Here is a 26,879-nt window from a genome sequence, read left to right as displayed (position 1 = left end):
TGGAGCCAGGATTTCATCAGCTTGGCACTGTAACAGAATCCAAATTCGACAGTACAAAAGCATCCAGTCGTTAAGCATAAAAAGCCCTCCATTCTGCTTTCTCGCTTTGGCTCCTTTCACCCTCCTCTCTCTTGCAGTTGCTACTGCATTACATCCACACAAAAAAATCCAATCCTGAGTAACAAGTCTTAGCAAAACTTCAGCTATTGTTATGGCTGCTTTTCCTACCAGGCAGAACACTACCTGGAATGCCAGCCCCTTGGAACAGTGATAACAGCACTATGCTTCTCAGGAGGTAAAAGCCTGTGCGTTTATCAGCAAAGTGCGCTTGTAAGCAAATCTGAAAGCAGACAGCTTCCAGCATCAGTGTTCAGCTTTAGAAAAGGGGAGCTTCTGGCAGTTGCACAGGTACCAGTGCAAATGGTATCTACCCACAGCATGACACCTCACAGACAGAGGTGGTGAAGTCTACACTACTCTTGCATTGCCAGGTGGTGTAGAAATCCCTGAGCAAAACCCACAGAAGCAGCCTGAACTGGCAAGAGGCTGTTTTGTCAGAGAGAAGCGGTACTCAGACTGAAGTTCAGTTCTGGGCTGATGCAGCTAAACTGCCCCTAGAACCAGGCTGACACCTCTGTGCAGCATCACACCAGCTGACACACTGTCAAGCTCTCATCAGTCTAAAGTGGCACTGTACCGAGCAGTATCGACAGGCTCCCAAATGAACACTTCAACAGTCTGACAGCAAAACAACAGAAGCGAACTCAAAAAGTAGTGATTTCAACCCCTAAGCCTACTGTATTTCAAAGCTGCTTGTAACTACAGAAGTATTCCCTTTGTAACCATAATTAACCTGAACGGAGCACACAGTGTAAGTGGAAAGAGTAAACATATCATTTGGAGCAGCTTCTAAGCACGTTAACTTTGTGTATTTCAGAATGCCCTTCTGAGCTGCAGAGCTAAATGCTAATGCGCTCTCTGCATGGCACAAGGCAACACGTAACAGCGTGTACTTCTACATATTGCAACCAGATTCAACTCTGTAACTGGAAAGGGTATGGAGGGAGGCTTGCTTTAAACTTCCTCCTCCATGTAATTTAAGTTTACATTCATAACAAAGGGATTTAAAGAATATTATGATCTAGGTTTCAAATATTTAACAACTAAACATTTTCAAGATTTAACAGGATCTTATTTGCAGTTAGTGCAGGATTCCTAAACTATTTATTGCATATTGATTTGTGAAAACATTCACAAATACTGTTAAAGGGACAAGACTTAAAATTTAAGTATCACTTTCATCTCTCATATTCCTCTGAGATATTTTAGGAAGTGATAAGGAAAGATCTGATTGAAGATGAAACATGTGCATGAAAGCACAGCAGTTTTAAGAGGAAAATACCACAATTCATGCATCTGGTTATCTACAGTCCAAGTCAGGCAGCTGGTTTTGTGGAAGGCATCATTTGTGTGTGAAATGGCAGGGGCTGCCTTTAGCTGGTTCAAATTGAGATTGTTAAAAGGTGCAGGAGAAACCAAACAAAGCCAAAACCAGATTCAATCCACTGCTTCGTTTGTTAATGTTTGACAATGCTGTGAGTACTGTACACAATGCCTTCTGCCTGAACACGTTCAAGTATCGGTCCATAGACATTCTTCGTCAATGGTATAACCATGCCTTTGGCATCTATTTCACCTGAAATAAAGGTAGAGAAAGAAAGTGTTAAGTGCTCTACCAGCTTTACTCAGCAAGGCTTCGGTAACAGAGGCTGCAGGGCAGCCCCTGTGAGGCCATTCCAGCCAGCTCCAACCAACCCACTGTAGGGCACAACTGAGACCCTTGGCCACAGTGGTGGTGAAAGGCCAGAAAAAATGACACAAAGGTAAAAGTAGAGAGAAAAAAATGTGAGAATGGCCCCGCAGATAGCAAGGTCAGAGGAGGACAGTGAGGAGGTGCTCCAGGTGCCAGAGCAGAGATTTTCCTGCAGAGAACACCACTCTGGAAGCAGAGAAAAAGCATGAGGCGGAAGGAGCAGCAGACAGGAGCTGTTATGGACTGACCACAGATCCATTCCACATCCCCCTATGCTACTCGGGGCAGAGGGAAGAGGCTGAGGAGTCAGGAATAGGAATGGAAAAGTGAATTTCAGCCTGGGAAAACAGGGTGGAGGGGAAGGTGGTGTTTTGTCTATTCTGTCTTTTTTTCACACCTATTTTAATTGGCAATAAATTAACTTTTTTTTCCCAAGTTGAGTCTGTTTTGCCTGTGACAGTAACTGGTAAGTGATCTCCCTGTCTTTATCTCAACCCATGAGCTTTCTCATCTTGTTTTCTCCCCTTGTCCTGTTGAGGAGGTAGAGTGAGACAGCGTTTGGGTGGGTATCTGGCAGCCAGCCCTGGTCAACACACCACAAATCCAAATATCGATTTGCAACTACATAGATTTTAATTTTTATATTTTTTATGTATATATATATATATGCAGATTTATCAATCCTAGTACTATGTTCTCACACGGTATCAGTACTGTATCAATGAATAGGGAAAAAAAATGTTTGAAACATATAGAAGCATACACAGCTTGAATTTAATTCATAGAGCTGTGAACCTGCAGTTAGGTGAAAAGCATCTAAACTTCAAAAGTTTGGGGTTTTGTTTTTTCAAATTAAAAAAAAAAAAAAAAAAAAACCCAAACAAAAAATACACCACAAAGTTTTTGCTCATTTCAGTTAGCCAGAAGAATGAAGTTCTAAAGATTAAGAGGAAATGAGGGGAAATCACACTATTTCCTTAAACAGGGTGATGACTAGGCAGTTTGTCTGTTCATCTATACACAACATGACCAGGTAATATTCCCCAAGCTCCAAATTTCATCAATCCAGAAAGCAGTAGTGGAAGTCACTAGTTTGTTCAGCACAGGTATACATTAGCCTGCTTCACTGTGGCACGATCAATTGTACTTTACTATGCTAAAGGTCTTCTCTACACCACTGAAACATTTAAGACTATATCATCTATAGATTAAGCAGTAAATTAAGAGCTGTCACTGAAAAATCCAAACATGCAGATTAAAAATTCCTGTAAATAAGACAGGAAAAAGTTTGATAAATTTTAAAAATATACACACATTTCAGAAACACTATACATCTTTCAGAAGTATAGACAGAAAGATACCGGGGGTTGAAATACTGTTACTGAAGTCTGAACTGCCACTTACCATTTAGAACCATCTTAGCAGCAATAGCCGTGGGATATCCTACCGTTTTAGCCATTGCAGAATACCCTTTGTTATCACCATAGACAACCAGATCAATAAACTTGTTTTCCAAATGACCAGAAGGATGCTTGAGACCTATTTCATTTCTCATAACAATCATATCTCTCTCTCCGGTGCCTAAGAGGAAAGAACACAAACTATTCATTACTTGTATTTCAGTCATATCAAGATGAGGTTCTTGATGAGCAAGGCATTATGCATACACAGCATGCGTATCAGGGAAGTGACTTAAGATAGGGACTATTAAAGAGGACAGAATATTAAGATGAAACTAAAACTATATCAGGAAAAGAAAAAGATAAACTGGGGGACTAGAGAATATCACAAAACATCAAAAACCTAACATCAAGATTTATTAATGAAGGTGAACAAACAACTCCAAGTAAGGCTGATAAGAGGTGCTGACTTGTTTCACTCAAAGCCATGAAAAAAAATTTCCTCACATACCAAAGGGCAGCTTTATCTCCATGTGCTTTGCAAGAGCCCCCACAATGGAATCTGCTGCTGGAACTGGTTCATCTCCCAACAAACCTAGCCTGGCAGAAGAAATGAGACAGACTTATGTCATTGCCTATCAACAGCTTCCAACTCAGTTTTGTAATTTCCAGCTCGTACCAGTTTAATAGTCTTAAGGTGGACCAAAATGGCTAGAATTGCAAACCCCTTTTTTTAAAACAAAACAAAAAAACCAAAACCAACCAAACAACAAACTTTAAAAATCACTGGAACATTTACCATTCCACTGCCTGCAGTTGACTTTGGTCCTTTTCCAGTTTGCTAAATACAGCTTCTTTAAGAACATTATACTCAACAGGCTGCTTAATTCCAACCAGTTTGCACATGAGCTCTTTCTGTATTAAAAGAAAAAAAAAAGTTCCTGAAGGCCTGACATCCATTTCCACTCCTTTTCAGTCAAGGTTTTGAGAACCCACTGCTCCATTAAACTCAGTTAATATCCAGGACTTCTGAGACAACAAGTTATGTCTACAGGGAAAGTGTGATAGTTTGAGATTTTATAACCACAACAAATAAGGCTCATCTTTTCCTAAAACACTTTGTTCCCCAACACTCAGCTGCTTCCCCCTACTTTTAATCTTATCATTTCCTCTGGCAGTGAAGAACAACATAGAAATCTGCATAAACAAGGAATGCTGGGAGGATGTTAGGGTGAAAGAGAAGCCACCTGGAGACAGCCAGAGAGTAGGGAACTCAAGGATATCTTTCAGTTGGTCTAGAAATGGAGAATATCCCTTTCAAAAGGAAGGAAACAAACTGATGAGATGAACAAGGCTCTGGCAGTCCTGGGAATATTACCAAAAAGTTTTCTGAAGACTTTTGTGCATATCTGAAGGCCATTTTGTGCTATCTAAATGCTTGCTTCATTCACAGCAACATGAATAACAAATGAAGCTATGAACAAGATACGAAGCAAGAAAGAACTGTAGTCTGTTTAGAAGCTCAGGTTAGCCTATCTCCTCTGCTTCCCAGGCAGAGCAGGTAAAAGGAAAGCACTCATACGTAGGTAGCAGTATTGCTGAGACAAGGTTTGCAGTGAGACTAATGAGTTTATGGTTATTTTCACAGGTTACATGCCACTGCATACTTATTCGTTGAGGTTAGGAGGGCTAGAAATTCTAGCCATCTTTGCAAAGAAAACCTGAAGATATCAATCCTAAAATCGAAAGTGGAAAAAAAAATAGTATTAGAAATAAAGCAATTCCCATATGGCAGCCCAAAAACTCCTGGAGTTTGGGTAGAGAAGTGGTATATGAGCAGTGGTATATGCTAGTCAGAGACAAGCAAGACTAAGCCTTTTCACCTTGTGCTTTCTCAGTTTTGAGAACACTCAACACATTCTAAACTTGAAATAATGGCATCATCAGAAAAATTCTGTGCTCTCCTCAGACTGTCACGCAGCACAAGCCTGGTGTCTTTTTCCAGGTTAATGCTGATAAAAGCATGAGGATGGAAACAGGAGACAGAGCCGAATCTTGTTCATCTGAGTAATAAAGTTAGTCTCTCAAAGGTTTGCAAAAAGGAAGAGAAATTTCTCACAATAGACAAACAGACCTGACAAGGTATAAGATGTCAGTTCAGCTCTCTTTACACCATACTGAAATATGGAATTCTCTGCTTTGCCCACAGAGACAACCAAGATGTTGACTGTCAAATATAACAGTAGTACATCACAGGAGCCATACCTTGGCTGGGATTTTAAGATTAAGTGAAGTATCAGTAAGCAAGACAGAAAAAGCAATACCACCAGCACTCAAGTCAGACAGGGCTTTGCCTAGCCAAGTCCCAAAAGCCTCCAGTGTCACAGACTCCAGAGTCTCCCTGGGGAACCTGTTCCAGAACTGTATTACATTGCTGCTGAAGAAAACCTTCCCAATTTCCAGGAACAAAAAGCAGAGAAGGCCAGGATTCCCAATTCTAAGCACACCCGAGCCTAGAAATAGCAAAAGCATTAGAAAACAGAGGAAAAAAGGCAGAGCAACCAGAGTAACTCACCCAAGTCAGAGGTGGAGTGGTTGAGCTCAGCAAAGGATACGGATCTGTGTTAATTAATCCTAGTTTTACAAAGCCTCCCATAGTTTTGGAGTATCCCTGAAATAAAAGAGTAATATGGTTAAAAATATAATTGCTTGAAACTGAGGCAAGTATTTCTACTTGTTTTGAATGTAGCAGTGGACACAACCATGGTAGAGGTAAGTATTATTCCCACAGGAAGATAGCCACAATTAACAACATGACAGTGGGGTTACTGCTCCAGAGTGGTACCTTCCCCAGGCCCTCTTTACCCTTCTCCCTACTTCTTCAATACCCTCTTTTTTTTTTTTTTATTTTGCCATCAATACCTCCATGGCAAGTAGCATTGGCACATGAGATCAAAGGGCTAGTTCAAACTGCAGAACACCATTACAGATAGGGTTATATCAGCCAGCTGGCCCATGAACAAACCACAGAATACAGAAAGCCCAACGCTGAACTTAGGTCACCCTGGCTTTACACCAGTGCGATTATATGGACATCAGGTAGACTGATTTTAGAGATAAGAATCATCTGCGTTTGTATCTTTCCTTCAGGAATATCAGAGAGACAGGACACCGGTGGAATAGTATTTAAAAGGAACTGCAATAGCTGCAACAGGCAGCCAAAAAAGAATTTTATTGTGCACAATAAAAGAAGTCTCAACTGGTTTCTACTTTTCTTTCTTTGTATCCCATTAACACTCCCACACAGCTGCTGGATACCTGAAAACACTTACATGCAAGTGAAACTGTAAAAAAGCAGAATGGTAGAAATAAAGCAGCCTCAAAGAGGGCTAATTATAATTAGGCGTCACCTCCACCAATACTAGGTTATCAGTTTAGATGGCCTTGCAGCGATACCCTTCTGTGACATGTCTTTTTAAACTGACTCAATTAGCTAGCTGAAATTAATCTATAAAAGACACTCTCAGGAGATGCTAGCCTCCACGCTGAATGGACTGCTTTCTGCTCTGCAACAGAGCACCATGTGCAAAGCAGGGTCAACATTAACTTCTGCCCTGCTCAGCAGTATGTTCTGGCACGTAGGTACCACACAGGGAGAGATATGGCAAGCTCTTCCACACAACCCTAGCAAGATCACGCCATCTCAAAGTGATGAGCCTGCTCTGGGGATAAAGAAAACAACACTAACTACAGAAACATAATTCCTACAGCACATTGGTAACAACTCTTCATGTCACCCTGACATTTTTGCTTTTCTTTGTGCTAACCCTTATACAAAAGAACATTTTACCAGGCCCCAAATGGAAGAGTAGATATTGTCACAGTAAAACTTCATGACAAGATAGATGCTTTCCACATATTTTTAGCTTCTGAACAAGACTTCATATCTAGACTGATAAAAAAAGAGCTAATGCAGCTTGTTCTACACTGGCTTTCCACCTTCTTTTGCTAAGCATGCATCCCCCCCTCCCTCACTTCCACAAATGAAATAAAAATCCTGTTGTATTGCAATAGAGGAATTAAGAGTGAAAGGACACACACACTTCTCAAGCCATGTACAAAATAACAACTTATACTTGACATAAACCTTAACTCAATAGGCATATCATGACATCCATAAAAGCTTTTTTTAAACCTTCAATATGGTTTTAGGTTTATTCCTTCTTAATGTATATTGACCAGCAAAATAATTAAAAAAGAAATCTAACACCTAACAAATGAAAGTAGAGTCTATCAGAAGGAAAACACATTTAACATTTTACTTAACGGACTGAAATGTTAAAGCTGCTTGAATTCAAGATTTCCAGTTACTTAATGAAAAACCTTCTCCGTTTGATGAAAAACCAGAATTTTCTGTAAGATTTTTACATTATTTACATTGATATTATTTACATTTTTTATAGGAACATAAGCAACAAATTGTAAATTCCATTTTTTATCAACTTTAAGAGAACAGATCAATTCTTAAAAATATGTAACAGCAACCCACATCACACAACCCCATCAGAGTCATTTAATTTAAATCTTCTATTGATCTGACAACACATACAGAGCCAGAAAGAAAACGAAACACAGATACAGACTATGCAAACCACCTGACCAGGTGCCCAAAACAAGCAAAACTATTTTTCTGGTTTGCAACAAGTACCTGTTAGATAAACAAGGTAAAGCTACATTTAAAAAACTGCGAGCGGTCCTTTCAGTTGTCTCTCAGTTGGGATAGTGGAGAGCTCATAAAGAGCAAGTACAGAGCTATAAAAGGCTGACTTTTAAATACAGTTTTCTTTAAATGATAACATTCACCTCTTGAGGAAAATAATAATCAGTAATAATAACTTACTTTGTATCTTAAGGTTCCTCTCAACAAAGTGTGAGCTGTCTGAATACCATACGGCTCAGCGTATTTTGTGCTGTCTCTGTTAGGAAAACCTTCTAGATTTAATCCTGGGAAGAAATCCATCGGAGTAACAGAATCAAGTAATGCTCCTCCAGGTGGAATATTGACAATCTAAATTTTGTGAAAAAGCAGAAATATTATTTCAGTGCAGTGTTATTTATTTTACAACGGAAGAGATTAAGCATGTTCAAAATAGCATCTATATGCTTAGTATCTCTTGCAAACAAAGGCCCAACCTAAATAAAGCACTTGCACAAGCCATTGAAGTATATCATGTGATGGAGGAGCATGCGCTATGTCAGCCATTGCTAATCAAAGGGCTAAAACAAGACACATTCTTCTCACACACACTGTTAATTTCTGCTGTACTTATGTTAAAGCAGCAGGTTCCTTTCCCAAACTACACCAATGTGAAAGGAGATTCTGCCCATAGGAAATGCTGCTTTTTGGTCCTTTTTAATTCTTTTACAGGGGAGGAGAAGGCAAATGTAAAGAGAAGGAGAGATTTTGTATCTCTTTGTTTTAAAGATTAAAACAAATCCGGTGATAGCACACTGATATAAAATTGCTGTCCACGTGTATCTTTACTTGCAGCTACAAAGTACAGAGAAAATACACCATTGAAGGAAAACAAAATAAGGTTGACTAGTTCTATTATTGCTCCCAACCAAAGCCTTGAACCCTCCTTCCTTCAAGCAGCTGATGCACAGGTCTGCTATGCAGCATCAATACAAACTCATTTTGTGACTTCTGAGCAAAGGGGCAAGGTTTCCTCCTAGAAGAAAGACTAAAGCAAAGAAGTCTAAAGCAAAAGCCAAAAGATCTTATTGTGTTTGCCAGGCAAGACACTGGTGGGGAAGAATCCTGCACAAAAGTCAAAGACAGCTAAGGATCTAGTGGCAAGGAGGAAAAACTGCACAATTTACTGACAAGCTCACATACTGCTCTCATAATGAATCATTCATATGCATGATCTAATTTTTCCTAGCCATGGGCGAACCAGGTCAGAATTAAGTAAACATTTTTACATTCTCCAAGAGACGCTTTCATCTGAAACTTATAACTACGTGTTGTTGCTTTTTAATTAATGATCCAATATACAATCCCTGATTTTCTCCTTTCTCACTGCAACAAGACCACTAGAGCACTAAAATGTCAACTAAACATCTCAAAAGATTTCTCAGTTTTGCAGACCAAAAAGTTTAGATAATTAGCTGAACTTTACAGTGGTTACACAAGGCAGTCAACATTTGAAGAGCCCCTGCTCAGTAACTACTCTGAGCAAGTGGAAGTGATCAAACACATAGGACTGGAAAGCAGAAATGTGATAATGGCTTGCAATAGCTTTGCACAAATCAGTTTGATCTTTCCATAAAACAGGTGCAGTGACATTTGCTAGGTTGTCTACTCTAATGGGTCCTGCACAAACAGCAAAACAGAGTTTATATAAATGCATCAGAAAGCACGGTATACTTTCACAAAAAACACTCATTGCATTACTGCTATTACAGACTGCACTCAAAGAAATCAAGAGTTCTGCCATACACCGTGCAAGTACAGAATGAGGCTGTTTGGATTACAAAACATGACTAGACAGAAAAGCAAGTAGAAGGACACACTTTCAACTTTGTTTCACAGAGCCAAAGACAGGGAAATTGAGTGGCAAAAGCAGCACACAACAGGGATGGAAGCTGGATGAGGAAACTCAGCCTCAGTGCTTTAGTCATTAGAACACACACCTTTGCAAATGGCTTCCATACAGTAAGAATAAAGCTGGCAGCTGCCAGGCACCATCACACTCCAAACATAGGATTTTGTTACGCATGCAACTGGTTTTGACAACTGACCGTCACTGGCTTGAAAGTTAACACAGCAACCTACAAATCCCAATTCTCCCCTTAGCCCAATACCACTTTCTTGTCTGGCTTTAAATGGAAATGTTAGGATTACTTCACCTCTCCATTTTTTAAATACGTAGCTGACTGAACTGTATTCAGCAACACTCCTTGTGGGCTCCAGCTGAACTTGTATCTCAGAGGATTGTCAGAGTACTCTGGAGCTGGTAGGCCACCGCAGAAAGAGGTGTAGGATACAACCTGTCAGATTTATCCACAGGAAAGAAACAATGAAGAGAAAACAGACCAGGATGCAGACTGTACAGAGCTGCCCTGCAGAATCCCTTTCAGTTCTTAAATTTTCTGTTGACACTGTCTCCCAAATAGGCCAAATCAGAAGATCTACAGTGGACAGGAGGAACCAAAAGTAGCTTACTGAGCAACAGCATCAAGTTGTCACACTGCAGGCACTGTCTGTAAAAGACAGGAGACCAAAACAGACACTGGGGCAAGGCCACCTTAGTTGATGGTTTCACCAACTGGATTAGTTGGCACCAAATCCCAAGCACCAGAAAAAGTAAGATGTCCAGAATCCATCACACATCAGTGACATGTCCAAAAATTAGGAGGTGGTAAAGGAACAGTTTTACTATTAAACTTGGCAGAACTACGTGCTACCCGCCAACCTTACCGTGGCACCAACTTCTTTTGCCTTGTCAATACATTCCATTGCCAACATATGGTCAAGACCAGGATCCAAACCCATTTCACTGATAACTGTAATACCAGCAGCTTCTGCACTAAAAATAATAGAAATGCAGAGCTGTCAGAATATTCACTTTTATTCAGGAAATCTGTCCAATAAAGGCCCAGTGAACTTTCCCCAACACAGTAAATTCTGGGCTCTGTCTGCAGCTTGTGGGGAAAAAAAAGGAGATGTTAAAACCCAAGCAGTGACAATTGTCAGTCATTCTAGCCTCGGTTTCTCTTACTTTGCTGCAACATCTAGGGGCTAGTAGAAAAATAAATTCCTACCAGCTACTCCATATCTCACATTCTCCTGGCAGTGCTATAATGCGGGAAGGTAGTACTGAAGAGTACAGAACTACTCATAATTGCCCTAAACAGCTCCTGTGGGGAAGAGAGATGCAAGACCTACTTTCTCAAATCACAAGCATTTGGGGTCTAGCAGTTACCCACATTCCCAGAGCAACTCACTTATCAGCACAAACTGAGACAATTTATTTTAGTTTCAAAATCACTTTGTGCTTTCACAGATAAAAAGTGTCTTTTCTCTTTTTTTTTTTTTTTTTTTTCCCTTTTGAGAGTGTGATATGACCTCTTGGCATCACAGCAAGAAGAATCTCCCTCACTGTCTGCAACATTGGCTGTCTACTCGTTTACCTTTCTCTGTTTCATCTTTTGTAGAGACACAGCATGCACAAATCTCATCTCACTCACTTGAATTCATTTCAGAGTTTCCAGAACTGAGACTGAGAGGAGCACCTAGGTGAAGCTTCATGCCCAAAACAACTCCAAATCATATAAGTAGGATAACAGAAACAATAGAATAGTTAGAACTGTCATCAACTTGAGACTAATATAGTGGGCCTGACCAAAAGAAGGTGTCATAAAGGAGGATATTACTGTAGATACAAAATGAATTTTTACTAGGGGAATGAGAAGGATTACAAGCAAGCTTGCTGTCACTGGTAGAACAGGACAGCCCAGCTGCTCATTTGAATATCAGCCCAGTTCAAACATCCTAACAACTTCAAGAGGAAGGCACACTAACATGGAATAAGATGGGGTATCCAGAAAAGTACGTTCTAGTGTTTAAAGCACTGGTCTGACCAGACTGGGGTGTACACTCATTTCCCCACTCTGCCATGGCCTCCATATGCAATTTTGGGGAAAAGAACTTAGTCCTCCATCATAGAAAGGGAAGGCAAAAGAATGCAGAAAACAGTAACTCACAATGAACACTGCAGGTGTAACAGACTGCAAATTATTCAGATAATGCACTAAAGCAGGAAGCAACACCAGGGAGATGCCACTGTTATACTTACCTCTCCCGGAGCTCTTTCATAGCTGGTGTTAAGTAGCTGGCTGTTACCAAGTTCACTTTGTTGTCAATACATTTCTTAGCAACCAAAGGATGTGCTGAATAAGGCAGCAAACTACAAACAAAAGAGAATTATGCAACATCAAAATCCAACCAGTTACTTAGGTTGTCACTGGAAAGACACTCAATGCAAATGTTTTTTGTATGCCTACAAAAGAGCTCAAGTAAATGCAACAGCCCTACCTGCCTTGCCCTGAGCAGTTTCATATCTACATAAGTGAAATGCTACCCTATCAGAAATGCATTACTGTGTGCACTTGGAACAGAGTGCAGGACAATATGGGAGTCATTCTTTAGACAGCACCTTCTGTCACACTTTGTAAAAAACAAAACACTGACCTATTTTCAAGGCCACCTTCTAAACTGGCGTGTTGGAGGTTTAGAAGATGCCAAGCTGTAAATCCATCCTTGAGAAAGCTTGCATTATAGTGATCTTGCTGAAGTACTTTGTGAAAAGCATGCTCTACACGGAAAGGAAGCAGCAGTCATGACATCCGTGGCAAAAGGGACAAAATGACAAGGACTGTGAAGTCATTTCCTCCCCTCTTTCAATACCTGGGAAGAGATCCTTCTTAATGGAGAAATGACCAAGATGTCAGAATTTTGCTTCCTCTTGCAAACATGCCAATTTGATCCCAGGAACACATACACTGGTGGACACAACTAGTCCCTCACACTAAGAAGGCTGTCCATGTAATTGGCGAACACTTCTAAAGAGATGCTGCAGTCAAAACCCCTTTGAAAGTCTTGATGCCCTGCTATGTGAGAAGGCAGTGGCCAGATACAACTATTTACATACATAACTATGATTCCAGTTCTTTGGCATTAAAAAAAGTTAGTATGTTGATTTAGGCCAGTGAACTAGGAGAAAGAAGCAGCATGACTTAAGTTTGACCCTATCGTGTGTTACACACAATTCTGACCTGATCACAAGGTCGTGTTTCTTCACCAAAGAGGACAGCTTTTCCTCATGCTTAATGACGTCCACATGAACTGAAGTAATATTGTCATATTTTTCTGTCAGTTGTTCAAGTTGTTCCTTCGTGACAGATGCTGTATTAAAAGTAAAACACATCAACTGTTACCTAAACATAAAAGTAATTACAGAGCACTCCCAGGTACAACTGTGCTTCCTTAAGAGAAACAGTTTCATGGATGTTTTCCTTCACTAACAGTTGAAAAGAAATCAGGCATAAAGCACCTTACTTCCCTCAAAGTAGTCAACTTTATTATAAATTGCCAGTGTCAAGCCATAGCAGCTATAACTCAACAAGGAGCTACAAAGAATACTTACTCTCAGAAGTAAAGAACCTGATGAAAACCAACCATTTTCAAGTAGTGTGACAATTTATCTTGAGACTGAAAGTATTTTAGGTCACTATGCAGTACATATTTTCTCCTGATTTTAAAAATGGTAACTTTAACCTGGCCAAATAAATGCAGAGGTGGAGTATTCAACCAGTTTTTGATGGTAGTAGCTATTTCTGCAAAAGCACAGACTACTTCACTGAAATGCAAGAAGCTGACTAGAAGTCCAGGAGGGTAAAAAGTCCAAAGAGGAAAATGGGATTTTCTTTTTCAGGCTGTGCTTGCTTTAAGTGAGACAGGAAAACCCTAACTAGTTTTAAGGCCTTGATGAACATGCAGGTTCAAGACAACTAACTAACAGACTTAATAAACAAGCATGTGTCCAGAAAACTTACCCCATCCCTCACTCCACATAGCCATACATTTATGGATAAATCTGGTTTTAAAAAAAAAATTTTCAAAACTGTTTTAGGACATTTTAACTGGAATTCCTATTTATAATCAAGAACAGCTTAATAGCTTAAAACAAAACCAAATCACATCATTCACCATTTTTAACATAACAAAGATAAAAACATTAAGCTTTTTCTTAGCTCAAATATGATTAAAAGGCCCAGATTCAATCTGATTGGTTTCAATATTTGCCTATGGCTTAGTCCTACCAAACCTGCATGTGCTAATATTATCCCTAAAAGGAAGAAATCCAGACTCTGCCTGCTTCCATTTGTTCCTTCCAATTATCTTCCTCATACTGCCATCAGCACTTGCCATTAAAAGAAAAGCAGAACTGAAAGAGAGATCCTGGTTAAAGCAACCAGTATTTGCCACGTCTGACACCGTCTCCTGTCTTGGCTCACCATGCTGCCAATACAAGGATGACAATGGGAACACAGCCAGAACAAAAGAGCAGGCAATGAAGGCGGCAGGTGGGGCACAGGCTTACAGAGAATTAAAAGCATCTGTGCCTCTAACTTAGGACCTTATTTCCTTACAGCCTTTCCAAAGTCAATGGAAATAAACACTGTCAGAGGGTGATTCTCTATACCCTACTAATCAACTTATGCTGACAGAAAAGAGCTAGGCAAAATCACCTACAAATATGAGCTAAAAAGGAACTGATTACATGAATGCTTCCCAATTAAGACCTTTGTCATTTGTATTTAAAGTGGTGTAGCCTAACCGTAAAGAAGCAAATGTGACACTGCGGTGTGCCTTTTACGCTTTCTTCATCCATCTACCGTCAAATACTTGATAAGTAATATCTTTGTGTCTCTTTCCTTCTCAGGTCTTTTTTGTGTGTGTGCTTGTACAAATTGCATGGTTTTAAGATAGCCAGGTAACCGGCACCTGGTGTTTGCTCTGTGCTTGGCAAAACACATTTTCCAGTTCACCTGCTTTCCCTGACTGCTACTATACTGCAGGGACTAGATGATGCCTCCGTACTGATGAGGGGATGGACACTGCACATAGCTGTAATCCTTCCTGTTCACAGCATCAGGAAGTGAACTATGCTAATAGGTGCAGTTTCCTTGGGGTTCTTCTCTTCTTCCTAGTAAATATTCTCCCAGGGGTTAAATGGTTATTACCGCAAAAGGTAGCAAAAGCAGGCAAGCATGAAAATAACATGAGAAGATAATAAACCAAAGCAACAACAACAATAAAACACAAATCAACAGAAATACAAAAGTAAGTTTTAAAGAAAACCACTTCCCAGCAAAGTCACCTGCAGGCAATACAGCCTGGGATTTAAACTTGAAATCACAGAATCAGGGTAAAGTCATCGTTGAGGGTACAGAAAAGTGTTTTTGAGATGCCCAGCCTGAAGCATGCTACAGATAAAACCAGAAGAGGAATGATCAAGCAGGCATGTGGGGCTAATGAAAAGGTCAGAGTCTGAAGGTTTACCACCATAGTACTGGTTATAACAAGAGCAGAGGTGTCACCCATACATGTCCATTTCATGTCCATGAAAACAATTTCATCTTCTTGCGTGAGGCTGAAAACACAAGCCAATCACCAACAAAAGTAACTGACTACCTACAAAATCAATCCCAACACCAAAGCAGGTTACAAGGAAAAATACTTCTAAATTCCCTATAGGTTATACATGCAAATGGTAAAATTTTAATTTGGCTATGTCATTTTCAAATCAATTATATAAACTCAAAATGCTCACAAAGCTACAAAATCCTGTTCTGCAGTGCATAACAACAAAAATTTTCTTTATCTGTTCTCAGAACCAGATCTATTTATTGCTTTTGAGAAAGGTTCTGCCATGCTAGCAGGTTTAAATAAGATATAATTTTTCAATGAAAAACAAGCAAAGTCTTACATACCGACTGTGATGTCAACATTGGAATCTCGAGTGAGATACTCAATTACAGGGCCAGAAACATAGCCAGATCCAAGCAATAAAACCCTCTTTTTATTATCCATCTTCAGCATCTGAGTGTATTCCCTAGGAGGTGTTACAGGCAAAATTAAAAAACACACAGAAGAAGGAAACTGTAAGCTGCTAAAACTAACAAAGTATGTTTTAGTAAGTCTAAAAACCAAGAGCTCTATTCAGACCAAGAGTCAAGTTCCTGGCTATCTAACCCAAGACTGTGTAGTACTGCTTCCATTCTTCTGCTGCAGAACTTCTAGTTTCTTTTCTCCAAATCCATCAACATCTCCACTGCTTCTCCAATTGCTACTAGCTGTTCAACAGATTTTTGCTCAATTGTCACTATATTTTTCCCAATGGCCAAATTACTGTAACCAGACCACTTGAGGACCTGCAAGCTGTCTATGTCATCCTGGGCTGTCAGAAAGGGATTCAGGCTCCCTTTTAACTGTTAAAGTACACAAAACCATACTGGTGAAAGCATAATTTAGGTAAGTTATAATAAGTTCATATTAATCCACCATAGAAACACAATAGTCAATAAAAGTTAATGCCTAATTAAGAAATCCTGTTTGCAGACAAGAACTCATTTGATTTTTTTAAAAGTTAAATCATGATTTAATCCTTTCACAGAAAGCCTCCTAAGCCCATCATATCCTTTCATATGACAAACTTAAGGACCTTCCTCCTCCTCCTATTGATCCTAATAAAACATCTTCCACAGCTACACCCTCATGGACAAAGGAAAATAAGGAATTCCTCTCCACCCTTTACTTATAGGGAGCAGCAACGGTATACAGGAGCTTGGAGCAACAACGTTGACAAAGGGGATACTTTCTATATGAAAGAATGCTGGATTTTGCAATCAAACTTCTTATACTTATTAAAAATTTTCGCAGTCAGAGGTCAGACTTGAATCAAACACAGCATGTCTGCCCTAGGACAGGCTGCCAAATGACCCACCAAGATTGGCAAAAATATACACATAAAAATACAAAACAAACAAAATCACAAAAATAAACCCTCCCAAAAACCAGATCATTGTGCTGTGTGAGGTATTCCTCAGAAAATTTGTTGCTGAGGAACTGTTGTTACTGCGACAGCTTCTTGAAGTGGTCTGTCAAACAGCACATGACAAAATCACTGTGAGCTAAGTCTTTGAGAGGCAAACTGCATGTTACTTGGGGTGGAAAATGCACTTGTTCATCATGCAGAAGTTCATAACCAGAACTCCCAAAGTTCCCCAAGGAAAGTGGAGACGTTTGGCATGCAAAAGCCAACATACTATGCTTTTAGTGCAGAGTGCACGCAGTGCTTGTGGTCAGACCAATCTCAACTTTTACATGATGTAAGGTGAAGCTGGCACTGACCGTGCCACTGACTAAAGCTTTAGCTACAGGAATATAATGAAGTCTGAGAGTCTCACAGAGGCTCCTGAATACATCCAGTCAGAACAATGCTATAGAGCACAGCACTTGAGCCATACTAGAGGAAACTAGGATTCAAGGCATAGTACAGAGCCTTTTCCTTTCAAAGGACTCTATGTCATATCCATTTCAAAAAGGTGAGGAGTAACAGAATAATAATGGCATGTGGCTGTTTTCTGTCAGTCTTCATAACATAAGAAAAAGAAAAATTATAACTTCCTGAACTTCATCATAAGTTACTAACAATGTATGTTAATGATTTAAGCAATGTGCATGAAGAAAGAAGAAATACCAAGCTAGGAGACATTTAGACACAGTGCAATATAGCAGTATTCCACAAAAACACAGGAGTGAATAAATGCAAAGGGGGAGGTAGAATGCAGACATTTTTTTAACATCCTGAACTAAATAAACTTTAAGAAGTTTATTACCTGCTCTCCCTCAGTTTCTGGATATATTCATATTTAGCTGTCAGTGAACCATTGGATGCAATCACGGCCTAGAAATAAATGAAAAAACAAAAATAAACCCTGAGGCTTTTTTGTACCTGTATGATTTACAGCAGAGGAAGACAGAGTGACAAACTGCAAAACTTACATCTCGAACAACAGCTGAGTAATTCTGTCTCTCAAGAGGTTCTGAGCCTTCCGATAACAGCTGTGGAGATAAGTTATTTCAAATCAGGTCATTTCATTTCCCCTAAATTTTCCTCAGAGTAAAACATCAAGATTTTAAGCAACATTTAAATGCAGTCAACAATACCAATATTTTGTAGATCTGAAATTCCTGTGGCCCTGATCAGTGTCATTTAACTTCTATGAAAATACAGGAATTCAAACAGCAGTCTGATTGTGAACAACTGTTGAGTGCCCCAAGAAAATCAGATTTAGACATCTACTGTATAGTTCAGGAACAACGAACTACCTGCCAGAGCCTGTTTCCTGCCTATACCGTGTTCTTGACAAATCCCTTAGACATCCAGATCACTAATGTCTCATTCACATATTGCTTTTTGAAAGTATTGCCTCAAGATTCAGAAAGCTTTATTTTTCCTATTTCTTTTTCTTGAAGTACAAAGGCAGTTATGTTCTACAGCAGATTTCTTTTGATGTATACAGGAGACCAGAAAAGCAACAAACAAACAGACCAAAGTCTGAGCCTTTTACCTTCTCAATGGACACATTAGACCTTACCATCTCTTCAATATATGGGAAAAGCATATCGCCAAAGTACTCAGTTGCTTCTATAGGAAGCTGAGCTGGCAGATTGTCAATGGAACACATCAGAATCCCAGAGCCTTCCACACTGAAAGAGAGAACATGGCTCTTCTAAACTACTTCTCCTTGGTACCTGAAAGGTATCACTTTTCACAAGTGCTTTAAACACATGATTTTTCAATATAATATTTCACCGAAAAATTACAGAGGAAAGCAATAAAATTTAAAGGCTTTCCCACCTGTCATGAATAATATGCTGGTCAGCATCATACATACAAAATGGACTGTCAATTGTTGTACATTCAGTCATAAATTCTATAGATCCTCCAGTGTCTGCTGAAATATCACATATTGCCAGAAGCCTAAAGCAATTAAACAAAAAAAGACAAAGGAATAGAGCATTATCCAAATTACTAAGAAATATAGGTATAAAAGATCACAAGTGAAAAGGAAATATAAGAAATGTGAGAAAATATACCATACTTGTAGTTTCATTCATCTTAACCAATTTAGAAGTCAGAGTAATATGAACAGTAACATCCAGAAAGGTAATGGAAATCTGGTTGTGAGGTTTCCATTCACATCAAAAGGATCCATATTTCACGTGTAACTTGTCAAAGACCATGAGAATCCACTTATCCATCATTTTTTCTCTGTTATCCATGTGCTGCCAACACCTCCCATTTGTTATACAATTACCAATTCCCCTGAGCTATCACTGAGCCGTCCTGCACTAGAATAACTTCACCATCACAAAGGGAAACCTAAAGCAGCTACCTCCTTTCAGTTCACAGAGAGCTGGCACAGGTGGAGTATTCATTAGCCTAAGTCACAACCTCTGGCTCCACTCAAGGTTAACACTTAAATTCTTTATTTTTCATAGGAGAGAAAGAAAGGTGTAAAGAGTGGACAGAGAAGAGACAAAGACCTGCTTCCTCATCAGCATATCCTGTGTCATATCCTCCCAAAATCCATTGCCAGGCCAGTCTTCCAGAGAACTATTACACAGGACTACTAGGGAAAGGGTAGCTCCCACCCACACTGAAAGGAGACTAACCCTGGATTTGCACTTCACGTTCCATCCTTAAAGTTATTAAGGATTGTGAAGCATTTCCACTACCTGCTGCAGAAACCAGAGATGTGAATGAACAGCTACCAAAGTTGTACAAGTCAAATGGTGGGGTAGGAAGAACTTAAACAACAACCTCTGCTCAGGCATAGAAACTTCTAGCAATAATAGTGTAGTAGGTACATTTCCCAGATATGACACCATTTGCGTTGGATTTGGCACAAGGATCATTGGCACAACTACCTTTGCAGAAAGACAGCCAATACCAGTCAATCATTTATACTGTGACATTTTCAAAAACTCCAAACTGTAAAACAAGACTGCAAAGCACAGAAGAACAAAAGCAGACTCAACGTGGTACTGTTCAACATGCAAGAGGAACAACATAAGAAATGAAATCATTTGGTAACATTGTGGTGAAACTGCCTAGTATAACAACCTAATCATGATGCTGCAGAATTGTTAGGAGTGAACTGAGATGTCTTACTTGTGTGGTAACTCAGGACAGCCCTCTATGGTAGCAGCAGCAGATTTAACTGGCACCAGCAGCTTCTGAGCATCCTGTCGACTTAACAAGCGAGGAGTGTGTTGCTCCCAGTATATGCCATTAATTAAACAAGTTGTGTAGGGTGCAATCTGCAATGAAAGTTAGATGCCTGATGTTCTTATCTAGTATTTTAAGTTGAAAGCACCTGGGCTAGCGATTTAAATGAATGCTTTCTCATCAACAGATATGCAAAGGCGTAGTAACTACCAACAATCTGTGGAAAACATTTCATAAAAGAACAGAAGAGATGCTCACATCAGTATTAAAGCGAGAAGTGTAAAGTTCTGGATGTTTTTCATAGTCTACGGGATCATATAGTCCATCCTGTTTCCTTACAAGATGATGGTGACGACTTAACACTGTCCCATAGACTTTTCTGAGGTCTGAGGTTAAAAATAAATAAAAATAAAATAGCTGTAATACTTGGTCAAAAAGGGTTGCAGTGTTTTCCAAAACTTTATTGTTGCAGCATACCTCCAGATCTGGAAACTTCCTTTAACTCGTGTGGTTCCACAAACTCACATGGGAGGGCATTGAACATTTCTTGAGCACCCTGTAAACCATGAAGTAGGATTCAGAATGAGCAGAGCACACAAATGTAGTGTAACACTGTTCATTTGGTGTGTGAAAACAAATACAAAAATGCCATGCACAACAGTCCTGCCAGACAACATCTTCAGAGATGTACAAACTGTTTCACACATAGTCCCGCTTATCCAAAACAAAGCTGTCTGGGCTCTGTGTACAAGGAATTTACATCATTCCCCATGACTGCAGTTTGCCTGGCTCACAATACAATGCTTGGTTTATATTTCTGATAGCAGAGGTGGGAGGCCTCAACTCAGCCACAACAGGTGGTTTTGCTGCTGCTCTGAGGATCAGTTTCTCTTTAGGGAAGACCCCCTGAAGCCACTTCTCACCAACCAGGCTGTTCTAAAGGCAAAGAATGTCAAGACGACTTTCCCGATGACCTGTGATCACAGAACACAGGCTCATCAGACATGCCATCCTTTTGCTCAGAAGACACACATTTACACAGGCAGTGACTTCACTTTATAGCTGGATCCTAGTTAACTGATCTTTGCGGCCAAAACCAGGAGTAGGCTTTTTCCCTATGTTGTAGAAAAAAGTCTAAAGTCCCGCACTTGTAAGCCAAGTCAGTGCTATAAAAACAGACAAAACCTAGTAAGTATTAGAAAAAATAATTCTTCCCCCCCATACTTTAATGGGGTGATTCAACATACCTTGTGAGCCCAAAGTCAACAGAGGGTAGAGAAGGAGATAAAAATCATGCAGATGGGAGAGAGGAGCAGCAAGATTTAACCCATTTTTCATAGTAAAAAATTAGTGTGGTCAGCCTTGTCAAGCATGATCTCATCTTAAAGGCATTAGTTTAGGGTACTTAAAACTTCTTACTAGAAAAGGAATACCTGAAGTCCAAGCAAACAAAATGAAACTATCAATCCATTTAACCTGGTATGTATCAAACACCAAGAATTTATACTAAAATAATACAGCATTTCATCTTGAAGACAGAATTCTTACCTTAGAAACGTTACCAGTGCCTGTAAACACAAACGTTAAGGGTCCAACTGACTTTGGCATCAACCCGAGTGAAATTTCATACCCGGCATCCCGTACTGCCTGAACAGCCTGACTGCTATTCCTGTAGTTATGTGCCATCCCAATGTGCTGAAATCAAAGGCACAGAACCATCAAGCTATTTTCCATATTCAAATACAGGTGCAGATGCCCTAGGGTCATTTTGCTACAGAAAAATACATACATATATACTCTTACCATGAAGGGAGTGTGATGTCCCAAGGCTAAAAATCGTAATCCCAATCCATGCAGAATGTTGATCATTCCTATTGTTTAAAAAAAAAAAAAGAAAAGAAAAATTGTTAATTATGACTATACACAGTTAGAAACTTCAGAGACTGCCTGAAGTTTAAACTCATCCTGGATATTTTTGCCCATGTTTTAATATTAATACTTCGCTTCTAAAGAAAGTCTACGTAAAACGAAGGAAGGATAAATTCAATAGCAGGCTACAACCTTAAACCTACTCTTGGCCCACATTATGCATTTCAGCACCATTTAATACTCGGATATCCTTTCATGACATGCATCCACAAGACCAGATTCCAGAGAAGGAGATAATAAAGAGAGTCTCCTGAAGAAACAGAGTTAAAGTTCAGTAGAAAGCAATGAGAACCATGCCTCACAAAAATCAATGTAAACGAATAAGAGAGTGACAAACAGATGTCGTTCAAACTCGCAGGACCGACAGCAGCCTTTTCTCTGAAAAGCCTACTCAGTTCGTCTCTAGATATTTAGTATGCCCCATATTAGTTGAACAGACAAACAGGACTTCAAAACAACATAAAATAGTAGATTTGCCAGGAATCCACAGACTGTCTGACATGTAGTCTCATCAAAAGTAGGGAGCACAAAACAGAATGGAAAAAAGCTCTTAAAAGCATGAGTTAAAAATGCAGTTAAAAATGCATTGCAAGCCTCAACTTTCAGGAAACGCAGACAACCAGAAGTATTACGAGAAGTTACTTGTTGCAAGCCTGCCTTTACTTTATGCACTATACCTGCTACACCAGCCCACTTTCCAAAGGCCACAACTCGCATTCCTTTATGATCAACCATTTTTTCATAGTCAAACAGTCGAATTTCCTGAAAATACATAGCAAACTGAGTATTAAAATTTTCAGTGAATGCAGTCAGTGGCACGTTGCTCTCCTAGGAACTACCTTTTTATATGCCTTTGTCATCCTTTGTGATAGAGGCTGATGGGCATATATGAGAAGGCAAATAATTCGTAACAAGATTTAGGTATAAAAATAAAAACCTAAAGGTTGCACTGAATTATTGCTTTAGAGCCTCTGCATTGCCTGTGCACTCTTGGCACAGTTTCCCAACTCCAGCTGCTGGAGACTCTGCCAAGAGGCTGCTCATTTCTGAGTGAACTGGTTGCCTCCCTCTGTAACAACCAATACACGCTCTTGCTTAATAACTTTCCAACAAGCCTTTATGCTGACACAGCAAGAACTTCTCATGAGCACACCATGCTCACAACAAACCTGCCTTACGCACATCAACAGAGTACTACCACAAGCACAAGATCGTCTGAGCAAGAAATACTCAACTTCAGGAAAAGATACTGAAAACTGTCTTCATTAGCTATCTACAAATATGCACGCTGAAAGTAACCACACTAGGCAGTCAGCTTTTGATCACATTTCAGCATTAAGTTCAGTTTCCAACCAATGCTAACAGGCAGTTGTCTTCTCTATGACACAATTTACCTGTCTTAGAATTTCATCCAAAAGGGGCATATTTGCTTCTTGGGCTTTAATAGTGTGAGAGAAGAAGGCATAGTTCTTTTTAGGGATTAATTTGTCTTCTGGAGGTCTTTTCACACCTACTATCAGAGAAGCCTCGGAAATATCTTCTTGAATAATGCCACCTGCTTTGATGTAATCCTATGAAAGAGAAAAAAAACAAAGTAAATTTTTCTGAGTTTTTTTCATATTCAGATCTCAGCACATAAGCAACTAGAAGAGAGGACAAACAGATAATTCTCCAAAGCAGAAACAAGTTACTGCATGTGATACTTCATAAACCTCTTTATCAAAGGGATATTGAATATCAAACTGAACTTCCGTGCTAATATCCTATTATACAAGGGAAAAACATAATTATGTGTAAGTAAAATCCTTCATCTTAAATTCACAGACTACAAAAAGGGTATTTTACTACATTTAAAGTATTTTATAAAGTACTGCAGTAATGAACAGTCCTTTGTAATGTGTTGAAATACTTGGAAATAAGTTTAGAGAAATCAGACAAATTAATATGAAGACTGATGACATGTGATTTTATAAAATTGTATAAAATTAAGTCCAAGCTCAAAAGCAACATCCAAAAGAGTATTTTTCCATACCAAAATTTAGTTTTGTTCTCCCTTATTTTGGAAACTTATTAAAATTCTAGCTTTCAGTAACATACTTGTGTACCCGGAGTGACCTATGCTTTGTTGAAAAACAGCCCTGTGACTTAATTAATGTGATACATGAAAGTGATCACTAATTCCCTATTACATTTCCATTTTTATCTGTTAGCTCAGATACCTTACAGCAGAGTATTACTGCTGCTTACAGGAACTGTAAAAGCTCTCAGTCCTGAAGCTCACAGCAAAAAAGAAAAAAACAACCCAAAACAAAACTCTCTCCTCATTTTACATGAGGAATAGGATTGAAGCAGGAATGGGATTCACCAGATTCGTCCTTCCTCTTCTTTTTTTTTTAAATATGGTTATTGTTTATAATGTTGCCCCCATACAAATAGAAGAAATAAACACCAATGTTAAATGAATTATCAAGTTTCTACCTCAAAAGCACCTAGAATTTCTTCAGAAACAGATGAAAGGACAAGAAATCAATAAAAACAACTCAAAAGCCCACCAGTATGCCAACATTACATTAAAAGGCTAAACAAACTACTCCTTTTTCTTTCCACTAGGACACAATGACTCCTCATTTAACAGCAAAATTAATATGCTTTCTCATGTACATCCTTTGAATATTATTTTTCCTCCGCTATGGTTAAGAACTGAACTATGGGTTAGCTTACCTAACACAAAATGGGACCTTACCTTCTCATGGATGGCTCTCCGGTTTGACGGCTGCACCAAAACCTTGTATCCCATCTGTGTCAATTCCTTTACATGCTTTGGTGCTAGAGGTGCTCTTCTTTCCCAGGCATTAACATCTTCCCTCCTGATTGCCAGCACGGACTTACAACGATGCCTACACTTAGCATGATGGAACGCACACCTACCATTTATGTGACTAAAGGCTTGGAGCATGGTAAAGCCTGATGGCAGCAAAGACAAAGTAGTAAAATATACATATATATAAGTATGTTTCAAACATTGTTTGTACAAAACGTCTGGTCTCCTTTAACATCTGCTGTAAAACACAAACCAGATACTTTATACTCTAGTTACACCTTACTTTTGTGAGACATAGATTTCCCTGCTTGAGCAGGGAGGTAGGACTAGATGACCTCCAGTGGTCAGCTTCCAACCTCAACCCATTCTGTGACTCTCTGACTCTGTAAATTTACTTTCAGTGTACTTCGTTGCATCTCAGCTTGGTGGGGTGTCCTTACAGAAATAAATTTTTGTACTACTATAAGGGAAGGCTTTTAATATGTTCAGTGTACCAAGTTTTGACTTACACAGCTTAAAAAGGATGCTGGAAACTTAAAAATACCAATTAAATTCATCTGCCAGCATAACCATCCAAAGACCAAGCACTTACAAAAGTTTGCATCAAGATTAGTGAGAAGTTACAAAGGGACAGAAAGAAGGTATATCACAGGCAACAATGGAAGCAGTTCGTTAAAAGAGAAAGCCCAATATGTAAGACTAATGCAAAGTATTTTTAGATAATAATTCTTACTCAAGCCAAAAATGGAAGAATAGGACAACACCTTAACTATTGCTTAGCAGTCAGCACATGTGTGGCCAGGAGTGACAGGTTTTTTTTCCTAATCAAAATATTATGCAAAGTGGAAAAGCTTCATTAGGACTGATTTGCACTGCAGATGATTATCCCTGTATTTTCTCTCTCCTCTTCTTCACTCCCAGTGAAGCATACATGCCAATGCTCAGCTCTGCTGTGAATGGCAAATGCTATGCACTGGTCCAGCACCAAATACCTAAGAGCCTAAGGACTAGATATATTTATGTGATTAAAAGATGGGGATCTCAAAGAGAGAGGCTCCAAAAGTGTGAACTTTGTTTTCAAAGTAGTTTTAACTGATAGTTCCATGTATCTCTGTATCTGAATCACTTGGAAAATCTTGTTTGTCCTCATGTCCCAGTCTTGTAAAATACCTACATGCCTAAAGCATCAAGTATCAAGAGGTCCTGCTTAACTCCAAGCTTGCTTAAACAGAAAAACTAGCACGCAAAGTAAGGCACGAACAGAAGCACAGAGTCCTCTGCCTTAGCTCCAAGTCTGGTCTTCCTACCATCGCTAGATTTTCCCCCAGCAGAATTTACTGTCCAGAAATTGAAGTTGCTATTTTATGATACTGCTCTTCAGCACGCTAAGAGTGTTCTTAGAGAGTATGTTGGTACCTCTCAAAAACAGAGGAAGTCATGACACACAGTGTCACTATTACTGCACTCTAGAATATAATGATTAGAGCAGTTCATACCACTGCACTGTACCTCATACCCAAACCTGCAGGGAAAGAAAATTTTCCTCACACAGAAGAGTCCTACAAGAAGAACAATGCTGCTTTCAAAAGGCAGTGAGCTGCCCTGCACTTACAGCATGTGAGGGGGAATCAGGACAATAAACAAACACTCTGTGTGACCTCTGGCAGGCCAGAAGTTTGCACACATGACTCTTTGTGTGTGCTCAGGCTTAACCACAGAGATACTGATATCCCGTTGTAAAAGTGAAAGTAAGTTTAGAATACAAAGCCTGCAGAGATGGGAAACTCTCCCTGGCCTCCTCAACACACCAACCGAGGGAGCCGAATGGCACCGGTTCCTCATCACCCATGCTGGGGGGGGAGGTGCTGTTCCACACTGCTTTGAGCTTAGTTTTGAGGCTTAACAGCGCTGAGCAATATAGCAAAGGAAAAGTAAAATAACAAAAAATTAACAGCAATGCACTTGATTACAGCACACAACCTGAATATGATCCTATTTCTAGAGTGAGCTGAACATACTTACACGGGCAACTTGTGCCTCCACTTACT

General features: G+C 39.4%; 1 protein-coding gene across 1 annotated transcript; it reads right to left on the bottom strand.

The window, feature by feature from the left end:
• Positions 1 to 1,577: 1,577 nt before the first annotated feature.
• On the bottom strand, positions 1,578 to 24,966 carry AASS (aminoadipate-semialdehyde synthase). Its single transcript, XM_010019526.1, has 23 exons — positions 24,754 to 24,966; positions 23,405 to 23,581; positions 22,688 to 22,772; positions 21,885 to 21,952; positions 21,630 to 21,776; positions 20,559 to 20,637; positions 20,340 to 20,467; positions 20,025 to 20,173; positions 18,708 to 18,830; positions 18,445 to 18,556; positions 17,849 to 17,908; positions 17,683 to 17,750; positions 15,775 to 15,896; positions 13,054 to 13,183; positions 12,075 to 12,185; positions 10,697 to 10,805; positions 10,126 to 10,266; positions 8,114 to 8,281; positions 5,789 to 5,884; positions 4,013 to 4,128; positions 3,725 to 3,813; positions 3,218 to 3,394; positions 1,578 to 1,696 (listed from the first exon to the last, which is right to left on the bottom strand). The coding sequence occupies exons 1-23, from the start codon at positions 24,964 to 24,966 to the stop codon at positions 1,578 to 1,580; spliced, it is 2,787 nt and encodes a 928-aa protein (XP_010017828.1).
• Positions 24,967 to 26,879: the final 1,913 nt, after the last annotated feature.

Source organism: Nestor notabilis, unplaced genomic scaffold, assembly GCF_000696875.1.
Source record: "Nestor notabilis isolate BGI_N333 unplaced genomic scaffold, ASM69687v1 scaffold12458, whole genome shotgun sequence".
NCBI classification, from domain to species: domain Eukaryota; kingdom Metazoa; phylum Chordata; class Aves; order Psittaciformes; family Psittacidae; genus Nestor; species Nestor notabilis.
Note: the sequence above shows the minus strand (reverse complement) of the source record. Positions and strands in the feature narration are given on the sequence as shown.

What these genes read in the sequence shown, in the direction of transcription:
- AASS (XM_010019526.1), bottom strand. Translation starts at nt 24,966, where the DNA reads ATGCTCCAAGCCTTTAGTCACATAAATGGTAGGTGTGCGTTCCATCAT. An exon ending in GCACTGGTAACGTTTCTAAG is followed by an intron (nt 20,638 to 21,629) that starts GTAAGAATTCTG and finishes CATGGTTTACAG; the next exon opens with GGTGCTCAAGAAATGTTCAA. An exon ending in TGTCCTGAGTTACCACACAA is followed by an intron (nt 18,831 to 20,024) that starts GTAAGACATCTC and finishes TAATTGCTTTAG; the next exon opens with GCTTCTGGCAATATGTGATA.